Raw genomic sequence first — 17,736 nt, forward strand, 5'->3', positions numbered from 1 at the left:
AGCAGGACTCAGAAATTGGGGTGCTGGAGATTGTGGAATTTAAGGATGAACCACAGTTTTAAAAGTGGGAATTGATTGAGATTCTTTATAGGAAGGTTAGAACTCACTCACCCTCTTTGCCTAGCAAAGAAGACTGAACTCTTTCTCCAGAGACCACACTGGAAAGGCTTCATATAGGGACTGCAGGAAGGGTGAAGGGCACTGATGGCAAGTGGGACTAGAGCAAAGAGCTCAAGTGGAATTCTGCTGCTCCCACCCCTGCCGCATGCCCAGACTAGAGACTTGAGGAGTTTGCTGGAGAAACTCAACAAGGCCAGAGACCAGACTTCTAGATGTGACAGAGAGAACCTCCTAGGGAGAGCCTAAGAGCACCCCACTGGCAACCTAAGAGAACCTACTCTATATAGCCACCACTCTACATAGCCCTACCCAGGGAGTTTGCAATGGGCTATTTAGAACTTTCCTCTTAAACCAATCAAATAAATTCAACTGTTCATCATGTAAAGCTTCATACACACACACACACACACACACACACACACACACACACACGCACACGCATATACACAAACTAGTACAGTGTCCTCAATAGCAGTTTAAACACTTGAACAAGCCAGATGTGGGTGGAGGACCTTTGTAGTCCCAGCTACTCAGGAGACTGAGGCAGGAGGATCACAAATTCCAAGCCATCCTGGGCAATTTAGCAAGAACCTGTCTCAAAATAAAATAAAGATGGGGCTGAGGGGGCTGGAGTTGTAGCTCAGTATAGCTAGATTGCTTGCCTAGTAGGTGTGAGGCACTGGGTTCGATCCTCAGCATCGCATAAAAATAAATAAACAAAATAAAGGTATTGTGTACATCTACAACTTAAAATTAAAAAAAAAAAAAAAAAAGAAAGAAAGAAGAAGAAGGGGCCGAGGATGTAGCTCAGTAGTAGAATACTTGCCTAGCATGTTCTAGGCGCTGGGTGAAATCCCCAGTACTACAAAAATAAATAAAAGCTTCAACAATAATCAGCTCATGGTTACTCACGTGTCATTGATAGCCCCTACTTCTCGGTCCTGAATCATTTTGAAGCAAATCCAGACATATCATACCATAAAGATTTCAATATGAAGAACTAGGGGTGCGGCATCGTAGTAGAGCATTTGCCTAGCATGGGTTAAATCTCAGAGCATGGGGAAAAGAAAAGTCAAAGAAAAAGGTTTCAGCATGCATTTCTAAAACATAAGATTCTTTTTCAGCAGTGAAATTAATAATTCTACATCACTAAATGTCCATTTAATATCTAAGCTTCTCTAATTGTCTTACAAAATTTTAAAACAGGCTTGGGTGTCCAGCTCAGTGGTAGAACTTTTGCTATCACATTTGAAGCCCTGAGTTCGATCTCCAACTCCAGCACTGCAAAAGAAATTTTTTTTTTCAAAATAATTTTGGTTTTATGAATCAGGATCAAAATGTGTTATAATTAGTTAATATGTATCTTAGGCCTCTTTTAAACAATACTTCCTCTCTTTATATAATTTATTTATTGAAGAAGCCTGGTTATTTGTCCTATAGAGTTTCCTGATTACAATTCAGGTAGTATAACTCAACATATTCCTCTAGTCCCTGAATCACTTGTGAATTGATAGATCTACAGACTCCATTCGATTTGGATTCTGGCAAGATTATCTCATGGGTGTTATTATGTGTTTCCCTTAGAGGGCACATAGAGTCTGATTTCCTCTCTTTTTTGACATTAGCAACCATTGATTATCATTTCCCAGGTCCATTAACTGGACAACTTCTATGAAGACAAACTTCACATCTAGTCTTTGGTTACCCGATGATTCAGTCATGCAGGAAAGGCAAGGGAAATGTTTGCTAGACAGGAGAGAGATCCCCTCCCCTCCCCCTTAGTTCTTACATGACTCCTTGGCTGGATCTAAGAACCAATTAATACAATGCTGATTAACAAAGAAAAGCATATAAGTTTTAATAATTTTATTTGTATATAGGGATCTCTACATGACAGCAAAGTCCAAAGAAATGACCAAAGCAGATGTTTTTATACTTTTAAATAAAGAACAACAAATTTATGAAAGAATGACAGAACAAATTGATCTCTGAACTAGGGATTTCACTAAGAGATATATGGGGGTTGGGTGTAAAAGCTAGTGGGAAATAAGGATTACACCAAGGAATTAATTTATTCCGGTTCATTACAGCCCCAATTACCAGTCTTAGATGATTAAGACTATTTTTCTGCCTTGGTAAAGAAAGGACACCTTTACTAAAAGAATCTTGGATTGGTGCATGTAGAAAAAGTCAGGCCAAATGGCTCTTTCTGAAGTTCCAACTCCTCAAGTGATTTTGGCTTGAAATCATCAACATACCAACTTGGCAGAATTTCAAGATAGTGCATCTTTAACTTCTTCAATATTCTGTTTTCATTATAGTTTTCAAATGAGGAGCTGGTTTGCTAGTTTCTTTAATGGTAGACAATTAATTTTATTCTTCTATTATCATTATTATTATAAACTCATGGATTCACACAGAGTTGATGTGTTTCAATCCATTGTGGTTCTCTTTCCTGACTGTCCCATCTTTCTCCAGTTGGGGTGGGCCTCTTCAAGGTGGCTCCTGGGTGCTGTAAACCCAGCCTAGTCTTCTTCCGCTGTGTCCTTGCTATCTGGTATAATAATCCTTCCCAAGCTCCTCTTGCCCTTTGCTGCCCCACACCTGAAATCAGCTATTCCTTCAAGAAGCCCTGGTTCCTTTCAGTGGGAAATGGTTAGTGACTTATTTTTAAATATGCACAAATAGCCAAAAATCATCATATCTTTGAAGAAAAGGGAAAGAGAAGACCAAAACAAACAAAATGAAGGAAATGGTAAGAAACAGACAACATAAGAAAATGCTTTTAATTATATAAAAACTAATATCTTCTGATATATGAAAATTTTTGTATATAAAGTAATAATGAAACATGAAAATTAAAAGTACAATGAGGAAAATAAAAATTGAAGGTGTAGAAGATGAAATTGAAGAAAAATCTACCAGAAATTAGAACAACAAAACCAAGAAATGACAAATAGGGAAATATCAAAAAAAGAGAGGATCGATGTACAAGGGCCAACAGTACATTGGGTTAATAAAAGTTCTAAAGAAGAGAAAGGAGAAAAGGTAAGGGGGAAAATTAAGGGTAAATTAACATTGCCAAAACAGAGGGCAAATCTTCAAATTGAAAAAGTTGACTGAATTCTCACGAGATACCTACACACATCAGTGCAAGATTCAGGTCTGTTATTAAAGAGAAGATGAGAAAGCTTCCAGAGCCTGAAGGAAAAAAAAAAGACATAAAGTCCAGTACAGAGGATGGGGAGTAAGATTTGCTTCAGAATCCTCAATAGCAATGTGAGAATCTAGAAGACAATGGAGAAAGAAAGACCTTTAAATCCTGACTGACAATTATTTTCAATTCTGTATCAAAACCATCAGTCAAGTATGGAGAATAATCAGACATGCAATAATTTTAAAAACAAATCTACCATGTTCTTTTCCTTGGAAAGATACTAGAGATGTATGCAAAGTAAATCAACAAAGGTGGAAACATGGGATTCAGAAGACAGGAGAGAGGAGAGAGGCAACCCCAGGTCCACAGCCAATAGGAGACCACCACCAGCCCCCTGGGGCAGGAGGACAGAGGTTGGGGATGAAGAAGAGGCTGGGAACAAATAAATCATCTAAATAATTTGTTGATGGAGTTAGAAAATGGGGTTTATAAGATGTTTAGAACACTGGGGAAAAAACAAACAAATGAAGAAAATCAAAACAGTCATTCAAGAAAGGAAACCCCATCCAACTATGACTATTTGATTGATTCTTAGATGCATACTTCTACATTCTAATCGGTCTGAAATCAGGATGTGCCCTGCAGTCATAACCATCCTAGAATCTCTACTGGCCAGACTTTGGTCCTGATGTAGTTATCATTGCTGTGCAGGTGTGGGCTTGGTCATCATTCTGGTGCTTTAACTGGACAGCAGCAACCTCTTGACATTTCAGTCATTTTGAGATCATATGAGGAAGGAATATGAATCTGGGTTTGTCAGAAAACCCCACTAAGCGCATTCTGGTAAGATCAGGAAAGTGCCCGCTGGGGTTAATCCCTAGCACAACCACGGGGGTGGGGTGGGGGGGGAGGATAAAAAATGTGCCAGCAGAATGGGGTGAATGGCTTGGGAGAAAGTCCTGGAGACCAGAGTGGCCCACTCTTTAGGAATACTACACCACTGACACCTGGGTAGTTAAAAAAAAAAAAATGATACTCCTCAAGAAATAAGCAAAAAGGTAACAAAAAAGTGAACATTGACAGAAGTGGTTCAGAAAAGACCAACACTGAATTTTAAGATTAAGGTACATAATTTTGCTTCTGTTTCTTTTCTTTTTTTGTACTAAATCAATATGTCATAAAATACATGTCTAAATAAGAGCACTTTCAATAAGTTTACATTAAAAATTTAGATGATCAGAGAGTTTGACTTGCAGTGTATTTTCTTTCTTAGTGGCTTATCTTCACTGAAATCTGGGGTACTAGCTGGTAGCAGTGAAAAATTTATTTTTCAATATAATAATGTGAATATTGTCATTGACTTTAATTAACGTGAAATAATTGTAATGGGAGGATGGAAGAGGGAGGGAAGATGTATATGCACTTTGGGACCGGATGAACAGAGATACGTAAGTGGGAAAAAAATCTTTTTTTTTTTTTTTTCCTGGTCCTGGGGATTGAACCCAGGGGCACTTAACCACTGAGCCTGAGCCACATCCCCAGCCCTTTTTTCTTTTTATGTACAATTTTTTTTTAGTTGTAATTGGACACAATACCTTTATTCTGTTTGTTTATTGTGGTGTTGAGGATCAAGCCTAGTGCCTCACATGTGTGAGGTAAGCACTCTACCGCTGAGCTACAACCCCAGAGCCCCCAGCCCTTTTTATTTTTTATTTGAGATAGGGTCTAAGTTGCTAAGGCTGGCTTTGAACTTATGATCCACCTGCCTCAGCCTTCTGAAGCACTGGGGGTAAAAACTCTTTATAACAGGGAGTGAAAAGATGAAATCTGAGATAGATACATTCTTTTGAGAAATTCGTTTAAAATAAAATAGAGAACCAACTACAATAGGTAAAAGTTGTTGTCCTAGAGTAAGAGGGTTGGAGAATTGGAGGAGTATATGGCTAGGATTTTTATTGGTATATTTTTCATATATTTTTTTTAAAACCCTGTGCATCATTACTTTGGTTAAAAAAAAAATCAAATAAAGTGACTCCAAAAAGCCCACTCTGTGCTGTTACCATTATGAGTATACACATATTCTCTTAGGGCCAATGGGCTGCCTCTCAGTAAAGGAAATCTGATCACGAGAGGCTACTAGATGAAGCACAAAAAGCTCTCTCAGAGCTGGAGTCCATTGTCTGGCTTTGTGTCTTGGGTTTGTGGCTCACTAGCTGCTGACCCTGGGCAAATTATGCACACTCTCTGGGTTTTGGTTTCCTCACCTTTATGTTGAGCAAAAGGCTAATGCAGTTTCACTGGCTATTTCCAGGATCAAAGAAGAGAGAGAGAAAAAGTCCCTAACACAATTTTTGTCCCATTGTTGAGCTCAGAGTGACTTAAACTTTTATTTAGTACACCCACCATTGGGGTTCTTGACCCCTCACTATAAACATGCTGACCACTTCAATGTGCTCCTGTGCTCAGGGACCCTGGGACCCCATCAAGGCCTGTTAGCCTGCACAGCCCTCCTGCAGCCACCTGCTGCCTGTACTTTCCCTGGACATCTGCAGTGGCTGTGAACATTGCTCTTCTCTACTCCCAGGGACTCCCAGGGTCCTCATGGATGTCCCTCTCCTCTCTCATCAGGCTTAGCCTGGGAGCTCATGGGTCCTGAGTCTTACATTGCTCAATTGTTTCTGTCCAGATACCAAGGGTCATTTGCCTTTCTCTAAGGTCTAGAAGAAGCAGGGGCCCAAGATCCAGGACTGGCCTGGTGAGGTGAGCCCTCCCAGGCCGCTCACGGGCCTGAAGGGAGGTCTCACCAAATTCACCGCAAGCTCCTGAATCCAGGGTCTGCAGGAATCAGTCTCCTTCTGTCCCCCATAGCGGCCATTTCAGGTATGGGTGGCCCAGCCTGGAAAGAAGAGAGCTGCGCTGTGGCTCCCTCTCCAGTCCCCTGCCTCCCTTCTCACCACCCAGCCCTGCAGCTCTGCGGGCGGGGACTATAAGCAGCTTTGTTAGCAATTAAAAAAAGCAGATGGTCTTTCCCCCTCCATTTAGAATGGGAGAGCTGCTTGCTCAGGGCTCCCTGCCCCAGGACAGGTTGGCAGTTCATGGGGCTCATTATATATTTCTGAGTCACATGTATAAACATGAGCTCACTTCTTGGAGAAAGTGAAGAGAATAGGTTTAGGGGGAATCCTGGCTGGGGTACCGCCCTCTCTCCTAATGCCTTGGGCACTTTGAAGTTGCATCCCCAAACACCTTACCCCAGGACAGCGTAAGTGATGCCACAGGGAGCCAAAAAGAGAAGTGCAGACGGCGGGGTGGTGGGGGGGAGGTGGGCAGGGAGGAGCGGTTTAGGAAAGGGGAGTCCTAGAGACAGCCCGAGGCCTCTGGCATTGGAGGAGGGTGATGTTCCATTTTGGTTCTGTAGCACACGAGATGTATAACTCTGAACAGTCACTTTGAACCTCGATTTCATCTGTGGTTAAGGGGGGGAAATACACACTTTGAAGTGTTATAGTGGGAAAATTAAATCTCCCATCTTTAAGGTTTGCAAAATCTAGCCTTTCAAGAGAGCCCCGTGCCGTATGTCCCACTCATTTGGGGGACATCTGACTCCTAATGGAGACACACTTTCCACCTCCCACTCAGGGCCTGGGGTGGTACTGAAGGTCCTTTTGGCCACTTACAGCTCCCTGCTGACCTGGGGAGAGGTTAGGACGGATCACGGGGAAGATAAAGCACCTAGAAGGTGCAGGACATCACCTCTGCCTCAAGCAGGCAGGAAGGTGTTGGGCTCAGGGGACGCCACTCGGCAAAGGCCTCTGGGTAAGGAAACCTGGCAACCCTCCCCGGCCCTCTGATGGGATGAGAGGAGCCCTTACCCTGCAGGCTGCCCCCAACCCTTTCTCTCTTCACTCAGACACTGACTTCTTCCTGCCTTTTGGGGGAGTAGTAGGGAGTGAGCCGTGTGACATATGTGTTCCTCCCACAGGCCACAGAGTGGGCCTCCAATGAGGACACACGCCGCTCTTGCCAAAGCAAGGGGAAGACGGAGGTATGTGGCCTTGGTGGTCCCAGGGGTCCTGTTTGGAGTTGGCAGGAGACTTATGGTTGTGTGAATAAAGGGGCCCGGTATGGGTGTGAGGTCACCTGCTCCAGAGGCTTGGATGAGCTGGGGGCTCCATGCACAGGAGAGAGGACAGCAGGGATGTCTACAGACACAAGCTGGACGTCACATCAGCACAGATCTGGGGACAAAGTGCTGGAGAATTTTGGTTGGCATCTATGTCTCGGCGGGTGGAGGGGAAGACCCTCAGCACCACACCTGCAGAGCTGTGTCCTCACCACTTTCCTTCTTGCCTCAGGAGGAGTGTCAGAACTACGTGCGAGTCCTGATTGTCGCCGGCCGGAAGGTGTTCATGTGTGGCACCAATGCCTTTTCCCCTGTGTGCTCCAGCAGACAGGTGGGCAGCCCAGGGCGGGTGGGCAGAAGGTCTGTCACCTGGGCACACAGCCTTGGGATGGGGCTGCCAAATATAACAGAAAAAAAAAAAAACTAAAAAGGATTCCCAGACTGATTAGAATTTCAGGAATTTTATAATATCTTAGCATAAGTATGTCCTAGCAATATTTGGGACAAATTAATATTATAAAACATTCATTCTTTATCTGAAATTCCAATTTAACAGGGCCTCCTCTATTTTATTGTCAGCCTTGCCTTGGAGGGTGCACCTGCTAGTCCAGGTGAGCTCCTGGCAGAACCTCACCCTTCGTGAGGGCCGCTCCTTCAGAGGGTGGGCAGTGACAAGGATGCTGAGGAGGGGAGAAGGCCAGAAGGACCAGGGACCTAGGAGGAAGCAGAACTTGGGGGTGGAAAGAACAGGCAGCCCCAGGCCTTAGGGAAAAGTGTCCCCTTCTTCCCATCGGCCCCAGGTGGGGAACCTCAGCCGGACTATCGAGAAGATCAATGGTGTGGCCCGCTGTCCCTACGACCCACGCCACAACTCCACAGCTGTCATCTCCTCCCAGGGGGAGCTCTACGCAGCCACAGTCATCGACTTCTCAGGCCGGGACCCGGCCATCTATCGCAGCCTGGGCAATGGGCCACCACTTCGCACAGCCCAGTATAACTCCAAGTGGCTCAATGGTAAGCAGCCCCAGGAGCGGTTCCCTCCTCACTCCTAACAGCTCTGCATGAGCTCACATTTGCTTCATTAAGGAAGAGGCCCAGGACAGGGCAGGTGTTTGTCCAAAGACCAGAGCTTATTGGAGATGGGTCCCAGATGAAATCACAGATGTCCAAGGAACAAGAATAGATGGAGGGCAGGCTATTAGGGAGAATGTAGGAAATGGCTAGTAAAAGTGGTTTATGAGAAAGAACCTACTGGGGGAGGAGTGATATGAACTTCCTGTTTCTTGGCATCGAACCCCTGCTTCTTCATTAACTAGTTGTGTTGCCTTGAGCAAGTACTTAACCTCTCTGTACCATGTTATTCTCATGTGTAATATAGGGATAATTCTCATACTTACTCATAAATCATAATGAGAATTAAATGGGTTAGTCCACATGAAGTTCTTAGAATATTGACTGGCACCCACTGTACAGCTATTATTATGGCTGTGCTTTGTACTGGATGTGGAAACAAGATTATTAGAACCCTTGGGTCACCAAGCTGGTGGGAGGATAGTGTCAGGATGCCCATCTGGGAACACCAAAGTAGGTGAGTCTTCCCAACTCTGCCCTCTTCTTTCCTGTGGCCTCAGCCACCCCTGTTCCTCTCCCCTCATTCCTCAGAGCCAAACTTTGTGGCAGCCTATGACATTGGTCTGTTTGCATACTTCTTCCTGCGGGAGAACGCGGTGGAGCATGACTGTGGGCGCACCGTGTACTCTCGGGTGGCCCGCGTGTGCAAGAATGACGTGGGGGGCCGCTTCCTGCTGGAGGACACCTGGACCACATTCATGAAGGCACGGCTCAATTGCTCCCGCCCGGGCGAGGTCCCCTTCTACTACAATGAGCTGCAGAGTGCCTTCCACCTGCCAGAGCAGGACCTCATCTACGGGGTCTTCACCACCAACGTGTGAGTCCCTGCCCCTTGCCGCCCCTTGCCTGCAATGTCAGGGCCTAGCTCTGGCCTGACTCTGCAGTGTGGTGGGCTCAGACAGGCCCCTTGGAGTCCTTGTCTCTTCATGTGTAAGGTGGGGTGGCTGCACCTGGTCCTCTGAGGATTCTGTGGTTTGCTGCCTCTGGAGTGGTTAGCCCTTGGTCTGGGTTGCTGAAAAGGGCAGGTTTGGGCCAGACGTGCAGAAAGCAAGAGGAGCTGGAGCATGACTCATGGAGGGAGAACTTGCTGGTGATGAAAGAAAAAAATCCTGCCTTTGATGAGGCTCAGCAGGGATTCTCCATGGCCCCTCTCACCTTAGGACTCCATGACTTTGCTAAATCAGCCAGCAGTGTGTCCTGACAATCCCGCCATCACTTTCTTTCTAAACTGCACTGAAAACCACAGTCTGGGATTTGGAGTCCCTTTTGCTTCCTTTGGTGTGAGGAAGGGTGACCTTACAGAGATCGTGAGACCCTCCTCCTCCTCCCAGGAGACACTAACAGATCAGGTAGTTTTCACAGAGAGTGATGAATGGTACCAGACCAAGGCCAATATTTGCTGTAGTGGATGCTGTGCAGGGTTCTCTGTAAGGATGTCAGAAACCTGGCAGCCACAGAGCAGTTTCTGCTTGCAAGGTAGCAGGCCTTGCATGGGGACCAGGCTAGCCACAGAAATGACAGTCTGAGGGAATAAGCAGGGACAAAGGTAGAGAGGCCACCCAATCGGAGGCAGGAGGACAGGCATATAGCACAGCTCTCACTGGCTGACCAGGACTGGACACGCTCTCATCACTGGAGAGTGAGTAGCCATGAGCAGCTGGAGATGCATCAAGAAAAAATGGCAATGTCAGTGTGGATTGTAAATAGTTTATTTATTGTGTGTATCCTCCATGCCAGAGGCTTGTCCCAGTGAGCACAGGCAGGGGTGGCTCCGTAATGTATATTAAATAAATCAATTTGAATAGGGATATTGGGCTCCAAAGGGTACGAGCAATATGCAGCAATGCCTTTAACAGCAGGTAAGGCGGCACTAGGGAAGACTTCCTGTAGGAAGTAACAGGAAGTGATGGGATGAGAAGACCATTCCAGCCCCAGGGAATAATGCATATAAAGTTTTGGGATGGGAAGAAATGTTTTAGAATTGAGGAGAGAACAGTGTGGCAGGTTCTTTGAGAGTGAAGGGGAGAAAGACAAGAGAGGAGGCTAGAGGGGTAGGACAGGGATGATTCTGTCCTAAGGGCCTTGGAGACTAAGGGTTGCGATCTTTATCCTAAGGACAAGAAGTTACTGTAGAGTTTGAGGCAATCCAGGAGAAAGTTGAATGTGCATTTTTGAAATGCTTGCTCTGGCACTTGCAAGCCAAATGAATTAGGAGCCTACAAAGGTTATAGGGAGACCACCAGGAAGACAGCTAGAACCAGGCAGAGGTGGAAGGACATAGACACATTTGGGACAGGGACCAAGTGCAGAGATTAGAAGTGGACAGGTTGGTGTAGTGATGTCATCTCTGTATTGTTCACCCCATGCTCACAGATATCTGTGATTCTGGGACTGAAAGGGTCTTAGAGATCATTTGTCTCAGGGTGTCACAGTGGCTTGGTAACCAGCTATTTAATAAATAAATAAAGCAGATGCTGGGTGAGGTGGTGCACGCCTGTAATCACAGCAGCTCGGGTGACTGAAGCAGGAGGATCATGAGTTCAAAGCCAGCCTCAGCAAAAGTGAGGTGCTAAGCAACTCAGTGAGACCCTGTCTCTAAATAAAATACAAAATAGGGCTGGGGATGTGGCTCAGTGGTCGAATGCCTCTGAGTTCAATCCCTGGTACCTGCCCCCCCCCCAAAAAAAAAGCAGAATAGAATGAAATAAAAATGCTCAATATAACATATTTAGTGTGGATTAGTATTATTCCATGAAACTTTAACATAGATGTGGGTATTATAGCAAGATGTGATGTAAAATATGTTTTATACTGTGGGCCAGGGACTAACATTTTAAAACCACTGTCCTTTCACCTCCCACTGGATAAGGGAACGGGATGAGGAGGTAGCCCAGAGGGACCCACCAGTGCTTCTTGTCAATGGAACCTTCCCCAGGGGTTGCTGGGTGTGAGGACCACGTCTCCTTCTGTGACACCCCCAAGCTGCAGAAGTCACCAGGCTCATCCTAGGTTCTTCCGAAGCCCAGGGGATTAGGCATGACAGCTGGCTGCGTGACTTCAGGAGGGTGCTAGGGTCTACAGGGAGGACAGTTTCCCACCGTCTCTTGTCTTTCAGAAACAGCATCGCCGCTTCTGCTGTCTGCGCCTTTAACCTCAGTGCCATCTCCCAGGCTTTCAATGGCCCGTTTCGATATCAAGAGAATCCCAGGGCTGCCTGGCTCCCCATTGCCAACCCCATCCCCAATTTTCAGGTACAACCTCTCCCTGCTTCCCCCACCAGACTACCAGCTAATACCCAACTGCTTACCCCAGACAAGCACCAGCCCTGTCTCTGCTGATCTATATCCATCATCGGGGTCTGTGATGGTTCCCTAACAAGAGGGTAACCTCTCAGACTGTGTGTAAGAAGGGGAGAATGGGTGAGAGGTAGAGCGAGGGGACCTGCTCTGAACCACTTCTCACCCTGCCCCCAAGAGGCAGGGTGTGGGACCTCAGCTCTACAAAGTGTCAGGGGCTAGGAGAGCACTACACAAGCAAACTGCAGCCAGAATTTGGAGCTAGGGTGTGTTCATAGAGTGTCTATCATGGGTATGTAGGCCTACAGAGTCTCTGAGTGCTGGAGTGGGTAAGGGCCAGTCATGGATAGTTGGTCATCCCCCATCCTGTCATTAAAAGAGGAAACAAGTGGGCAGGTTAGCCTCTACTGATGGTTGACTTTCATGTCCATCCAACTCCCTGCCCCAGGTATGGTGTGGAGCAGGGAAAGACCTCAGGCTTTGCAGTCCAATGCTCCTGACCCAGATCTAGCCTGTCTCTGTGTGACTTTGGGTAGATCACTCAACCTCCTTGAGTTTCTTTTTCCTTATCTGTAACTAGAAATAATGCCATTATAGAAATGCCTCATAGATATGTGCAAAGGTTGATATGCCTGGAAGGTAGTAGGTGCTTAATAAAAGGTGGTTTCCTTTTAGCTCGAATTAGAAGGCATAAGAACTTTAGTGGAGATTTAGAAGAGAGAAAATAAAGCTTGGCCTAATGTGATGGAGAGGCACCTATGAAAGCATAAAATCACAGGACACGTGTTCACACTCAAATGATTTCTTTAGAGACGGTTCAGACCTCTTGGCCTTCCTCCTTTCTCTGGTTCCTCCTTCACCAATTTCCCAGCTTCATTTTCTCTTAGTTCCAAAGAAGAGGCATTCTTCCCAGGAAAGGGGTCAGGGGACCCAGCAGCAATAATAGGTTCAATGGTGTCACCCGGGGCTGGGCAGGGCGGGGACTGGGGTGGGTGGGTGAGTGTTGGAGAATTAGTATCTGCTGGGAACACACCTGGATTACACTGAGGAAGAGTGTGGAGACAGTATCTTGGCAGCCCTGTGGCAGGGCTGGGTACATGTGACCTGGCTGCTTGGTTCCTTGAGACAGTGTGGCACCCTGCCAGAGACGGGCCCCAACGAGAACCTCACAGAGCGCAGCCTGCAGGATGCCCAGCGCCTGTTCCTGATGAGTGAGGCCGTGCAGCCAGTGACACCTGAGCCCTGTGTCACTCAAGACAGTGTGCGCTTCTCACACCTCGTGGTGGACCTCGTACAGGCCAAGGACACGCTCTACCATGTGCTCTACATCGGCACAGGTGAGCTGGCCGCGCCCATCCTGGGCTGCAAATGGGGGAGGTGGTTGCAGGGCTGGGCTACGAGGTTCCCCATCCTTCAAGGTCACCTTCCTCTGGACCCTCAGAGTCAGGCACCATCTTGAAGGCGCTGTCCACCGTGAGCCGCGGCCTCCGCGGCTGTTATCTGGAGGAGCTGCACGTGCTGCCTCCCGGGCGACATGAGCCCCTGCGCAGCCTGCGAATCCTGCACAGCGCCCGAGCGCTTTTTGTGGGGCTGAGCGACGGTGTCCTGCGGGTCCCTCTGGAGAGGTGCGCCGCCTACCGCAGCCAGGGGTAAGCCAGCAGCGGGAAGGAGGGAGGTGGCCCCCCAGTCACACCTCGGAGGTGGCGCTAAGAAGGGAGTCTGGGCCATCTACGATCGCATCTCCAAGGTCTTCAGTGTGTGCCTTTGGACAAGTTACTTAACCTTTCTGTACTTTAGTTTCCACCTTGTAAAATAACTTGTGGGGGTTAATTGGGATAACTGCATAAAAGACGATCACTGACTGCGGGAAGCAGTTGTTTCCCAAATTGTGGTGGATGTTGTTGTCCCTGTTGGCAACCCCATGGTTAGAGCCCATCAGCCATCTAAATCACTTGATTTATTCTTAGTCCCTGCAGTTCAGAGAGAGACCTTTATCTTTGAAACCACAGTACTTATCGCCCAGATGTGGGTGCAGATGGGAGATAATGCTTTGAGTCAGCTCAAGTCTTCACCCCTCTTCCTTCCCTAGAACAGGAAGAGAGGGCTGGTGTGGTGGGTGGAAGTAAGAAACCACCTGGAGGAGTTCCCCTTGGCTTCCCACTGCTTCTGAGATTGGGTCTCCATAGCTTCAAGTGGAGTCAAAGATGTGGCAACAGTGCCATCAGTTCTAAGGGGAAAATTGAAGCTAAATAGAAATGCATTCCAGACTCCAACCAAGTGAAGCTGTCCTGGGGTGCATAGCCTCTTTTTTGAGAGCATCAAGACTTGGCATAGCCTCAGCCACATGGACTTTCTGTGGCCTTTGCAACAGAGAGTCCTCCTAGCTCTGCCATCTGTCCTTGAGATTTGGGAGACAAATGGTATCTGTGCTGCCAAGGGTTGTTCTCCAGTCCTGGTGGAGTGTGCTGGAAGCTGGATAGAGGCTGCATGGCCATGAGAAAGCAGCCAAGGAGCGGGGGGGCAGTGGTCAGACTCAGGCTCCCCAAGCCCCTCACACATGGCTCTATCAGCCAAAGAGCACATATTTACCAAGTCCGGCCATGTTCAGGGCACTTTGCAGAACTGCTGGTGTGAGAGGAAACAAGATGAACGGGCCTGCAATACTTGCTTCACTCAAAGCTCTGGATATCTGGGTAGGGAGAGGAACCCCAGCCCTTCTCTGTCATATGGAGAGAGAATGATGTATTAGGAAGGATTTGTGATGGAGTTAGACACACCTGGAGATCCATCACGGCTCCATCACCTACTGATTGTATGATCTGTAGTAGGTCACTTAACCTTTTTGAGCCCTGACTCTCTCATCAGGAAAATGGCAGGAAATTTGATGGAGTGCATGATGCAGAGTTGTTATAAGGATTGAGACTGGTGTTCATGAAGTGCCTAGTTTAGAAAAATCATAAGTGGTGGCTAGTACATTTATTCTTGTTTTTTGGCCTCCCTAATCTCATTTAGGAGTCCCCCAGCCCCAACCTCCTGGGCTCTCTGAAGTCTTAGAATCTGTGATGTTGAATATGTGATATTGAGTCTGTGACGCTGGCCTTGAGTGAAAAGTCACTCGCTTAAAAGCATTCCCCCATCTCTTGTGTTCTTAACGCTTGTGTTATTAAACTTTTCACACGCACTTTGTTCTCCAAGAGGTTGTAAATCCCACAACACAAACCCAGTGCCCCAGTATTTTTTATGTTCCACCAGGAATCCTCCTCACCCAGTTGAAGGCACAAAATGGCCTTCCGCACAGGACTGATCTTTCTGCTGGCTAATTATTTGGCCTAAAATGAGGTTGGTGCAGGAGAGATGTGAGAAATTGGACTGAAAAGTGGATTGAGGCCAGCTGAGAACGTCAAGGGAGGATTTGGGCTTGAATCCTGTGGCTGTGGGCACTGAGGTGGTCATGGAACAGGGGGTGGAGCCTCAGGCTGCCCAGAAAGGTGTTTTACAAGGATGGATCAGACAGGAGTGAGCAGCACCGTCATGGGACAGATGGACGTCCCCAGTGAACTAGTGTGGCTCTAACCCACTTTCTGTGTGGGTTAAAGTCTGGGGTCTGCAGTGGAAAGAGGAAGGGAATGTGCTGGGCCATTTCCCCACTCATGCTCTTCTTTGAGGAGATGGGGAGGTTGTGCATGGGGCCTGATGCACTCCTATCCTGGAGAACATGGCAGACAATCAGTTTGGAGTTGGACGTTGCTGTCCTATCTGTTTCCTGAGTTTGGGATAGAAGTCCTTGAAGTATATGGTGAAAACCATGGCATAAAACTCTAAGTTTGGTCCAGAAACTATAAAAAGCAATTCATATTACTGCAAGGTTAATAAAATGACCCAAGCAAGGACATGCAGCCACCAGACTGTGCACTCCAGATGTCTGGGTGCCAATCACAGTTTATCCGAATGTGCGCTATCATGGGGTGCATATCACAGGGTTTTACTGTGTCCTAGGATCACTATTTCATGCTTGTTTCCTTATTCCTTCCAAGACTAGCAGGAGGATGAGAGGGGTAAGCAGAGGTGCTGGTGGGAAAATCTCAGCCCCACGGGGCACAGCCAAGACAGGGGACTGGCCAGAGAGGACCAGGACTCACATGAGGAGGAGCAGGAAGAATGTGGGAGTCTATGACTCCTTCCTCCTTCTGGCAGGCCTTTCTCCCTGCCCTTGGGAGAGGGGATCCTCCACCCAAGCTCATTCACAGGTCCCCTCAGCCTGCTCTGTGAGGGCAGGAGAGGCCCACACTTGGAGGGCATCTTCTCCGGGCCAGGCCCCATTCCTCTACAGACTTAAGTATCGACCACTTGCTCACAGCCTCAGGGTGCCGTTTCTACCTTGGACAGCTCCCCCCGGGCGCCTATTGCTAGAGGAGCTAGAATCTGATTGCTTACAATGTCCACCATCCATCTCTGTCCTGCCTGTGAGCCCATGCAATGAACCTGTTCCCTTTTGCAATGGCTGCTGGAGATGGTGCAGTAAAGAAGGCGTGGTGACACATTACTGGCCTGATGGCTCCTTTTATGAAAAGAACTCTAAATCACCTCCCCTTTCTACAGTCAGAGACACGCTTCAACTCTCTTCTGCTTGGAGCTTTTTCTTAAAAGAATGTCCTCTGTTCTGTCAGCTTTAAAGTGGCCTTTGGCCAAAAACAGTGAATGTGGATCTACCTAAGCCAAGGAGGCAGTCATTCTGTTTAGTTTCCACAGGAAAAGACCTCAGGCCCTGGTCCCTGGGGCATCTCAAAGGCCCATAGGCTGCCAGGAGCAGGGGCAGGGGTAGAGCAGGCTGCTGTTCCTGTGGTCTCCCTTTCTTCTCTGAGACTACAGAGAAAGGAAAGACCGAGAGGGTGAGAGGGCCTGGGCAGGGGCAGGCTGGGGCAGCGCCTACTCTACTTTTTCTTTCCTTCATTTCCTATTGTCAGGGATTGGAAAAACAAGGCACTTCATTTTGGGCTCTGACAAAAGTGCGCCTGGACCAGCAGTTCAGGCTATTCCATGGCTATTCATTGCAATCACCTGGGGAGTTTAAAAGAGTCTAATGCCTGGGCCTCTTCCAGTCTAAAGGGCCCAGATTCAGGCAGGCTTGTTTTGTTTGCTTAAGCATTTTAAAAGATGCTCAGGAAATTCCAATTTGCAGTCAAGGCTTGGGAACTACTGCTCTAAAAGTGGTGAGACCCTAGAGGAAGAAGTAGCAGGAGACACGCTGGGTTCCTACAGAATCATTTGCTTTTGTCTTATATAAGCCTATTCAAAATTTTTTGCCCTTGGTCATTTTCTCTGCTGGGAGATATTTGTTTTTTTGATGAAGAGAATCTTATTATTATTACTCATCACAAATCATGGCTAATTCTTTTTTGCCCAGTTAACTTATTTAGTTATAAAGTGTCATGTCAGCTGCCTCTCAAGTTTGTCACTGCCTTTGGAGGCTAAGGGAAATAAACTGGCAAAGGCTTGACTGAGTGCTGATCAGTTGAATTTGCTAGCAGTGTTTTTGGTCCAAATGTCAGCCAGGGAGCAGAGTCTCAAAGCCACAGGTTGGAGTGAGCTCTCTGGGGGTTTGGAAGGAACTTCTTTCTGGATCCAGGATCTTATACTCTCTTTACATGCTAATGGACAGCAAATCCTGACTCCATAATCCTCATAGTCTCTTTTTTTCTACTCCTTGAAGTCCTACTAGCAGGAATTTAAAATTCTTGCTAAAAAATGTAAAGGATACATTGCCTTGAATAATTCAGAAGAAAAGGAAGAAAGGAACCCTAGGATATGAGAAGTGGAAGCATCTGGGACACACATGGATGTGGGAACCATTATCTTTCCTGGGCCACTGCTAGAGACTTGCCCTGGGGCCAGGGAAGGGGGAGCTGTCC

At 46.9% G+C, this 17,736-nt stretch overlaps 1 protein-coding gene across 5 annotated transcripts in view; it reads left to right on the forward strand.

The window, feature by feature from the left end:
* Positions 1 to 17,736, forward strand: part of Sema5b (semaphorin 5B) — a 37,413-nt gene that overhangs the window by 13,890 nt on the left and 5,787 nt on the right. For 4 of the 5 annotated variants that reach the window (XM_076867855.2, XM_076867857.2, XM_076867858.2 and 1 more), the window contains exons 4-10: positions 7,260 to 7,322; positions 7,633 to 7,731; positions 8,201 to 8,414; positions 9,063 to 9,348; positions 11,647 to 11,782; positions 12,957 to 13,164; positions 13,269 to 13,476. In XM_076867855.2, coding sequence (XP_076723970.2) covers positions 7,260 to 7,322; positions 7,633 to 7,731; positions 8,201 to 8,414; positions 9,063 to 9,348; positions 11,647 to 11,782; positions 12,957 to 13,164; positions 13,269 to 13,476 — 1,214 coding nt within the window. Of the gene's footprint in view, positions 1 to 7,259; positions 7,336 to 7,600; positions 7,732 to 8,200; positions 8,415 to 9,062; positions 9,349 to 11,646; positions 11,783 to 12,956; positions 13,165 to 13,268; positions 13,477 to 17,736 lie in introns of all 5 variants that reach the window. The other variant, XM_076867854.2, reaches the window with a different exon arrangement.

This window comes from Callospermophilus lateralis, chromosome 10, assembly GCF_048772815.1.
Source record: "Callospermophilus lateralis isolate mCalLat2 chromosome 10, mCalLat2.hap1, whole genome shotgun sequence".
Lineage (NCBI taxonomy): Eukaryota > Metazoa > Chordata > Mammalia > Rodentia > Sciuridae > Callospermophilus > Callospermophilus lateralis.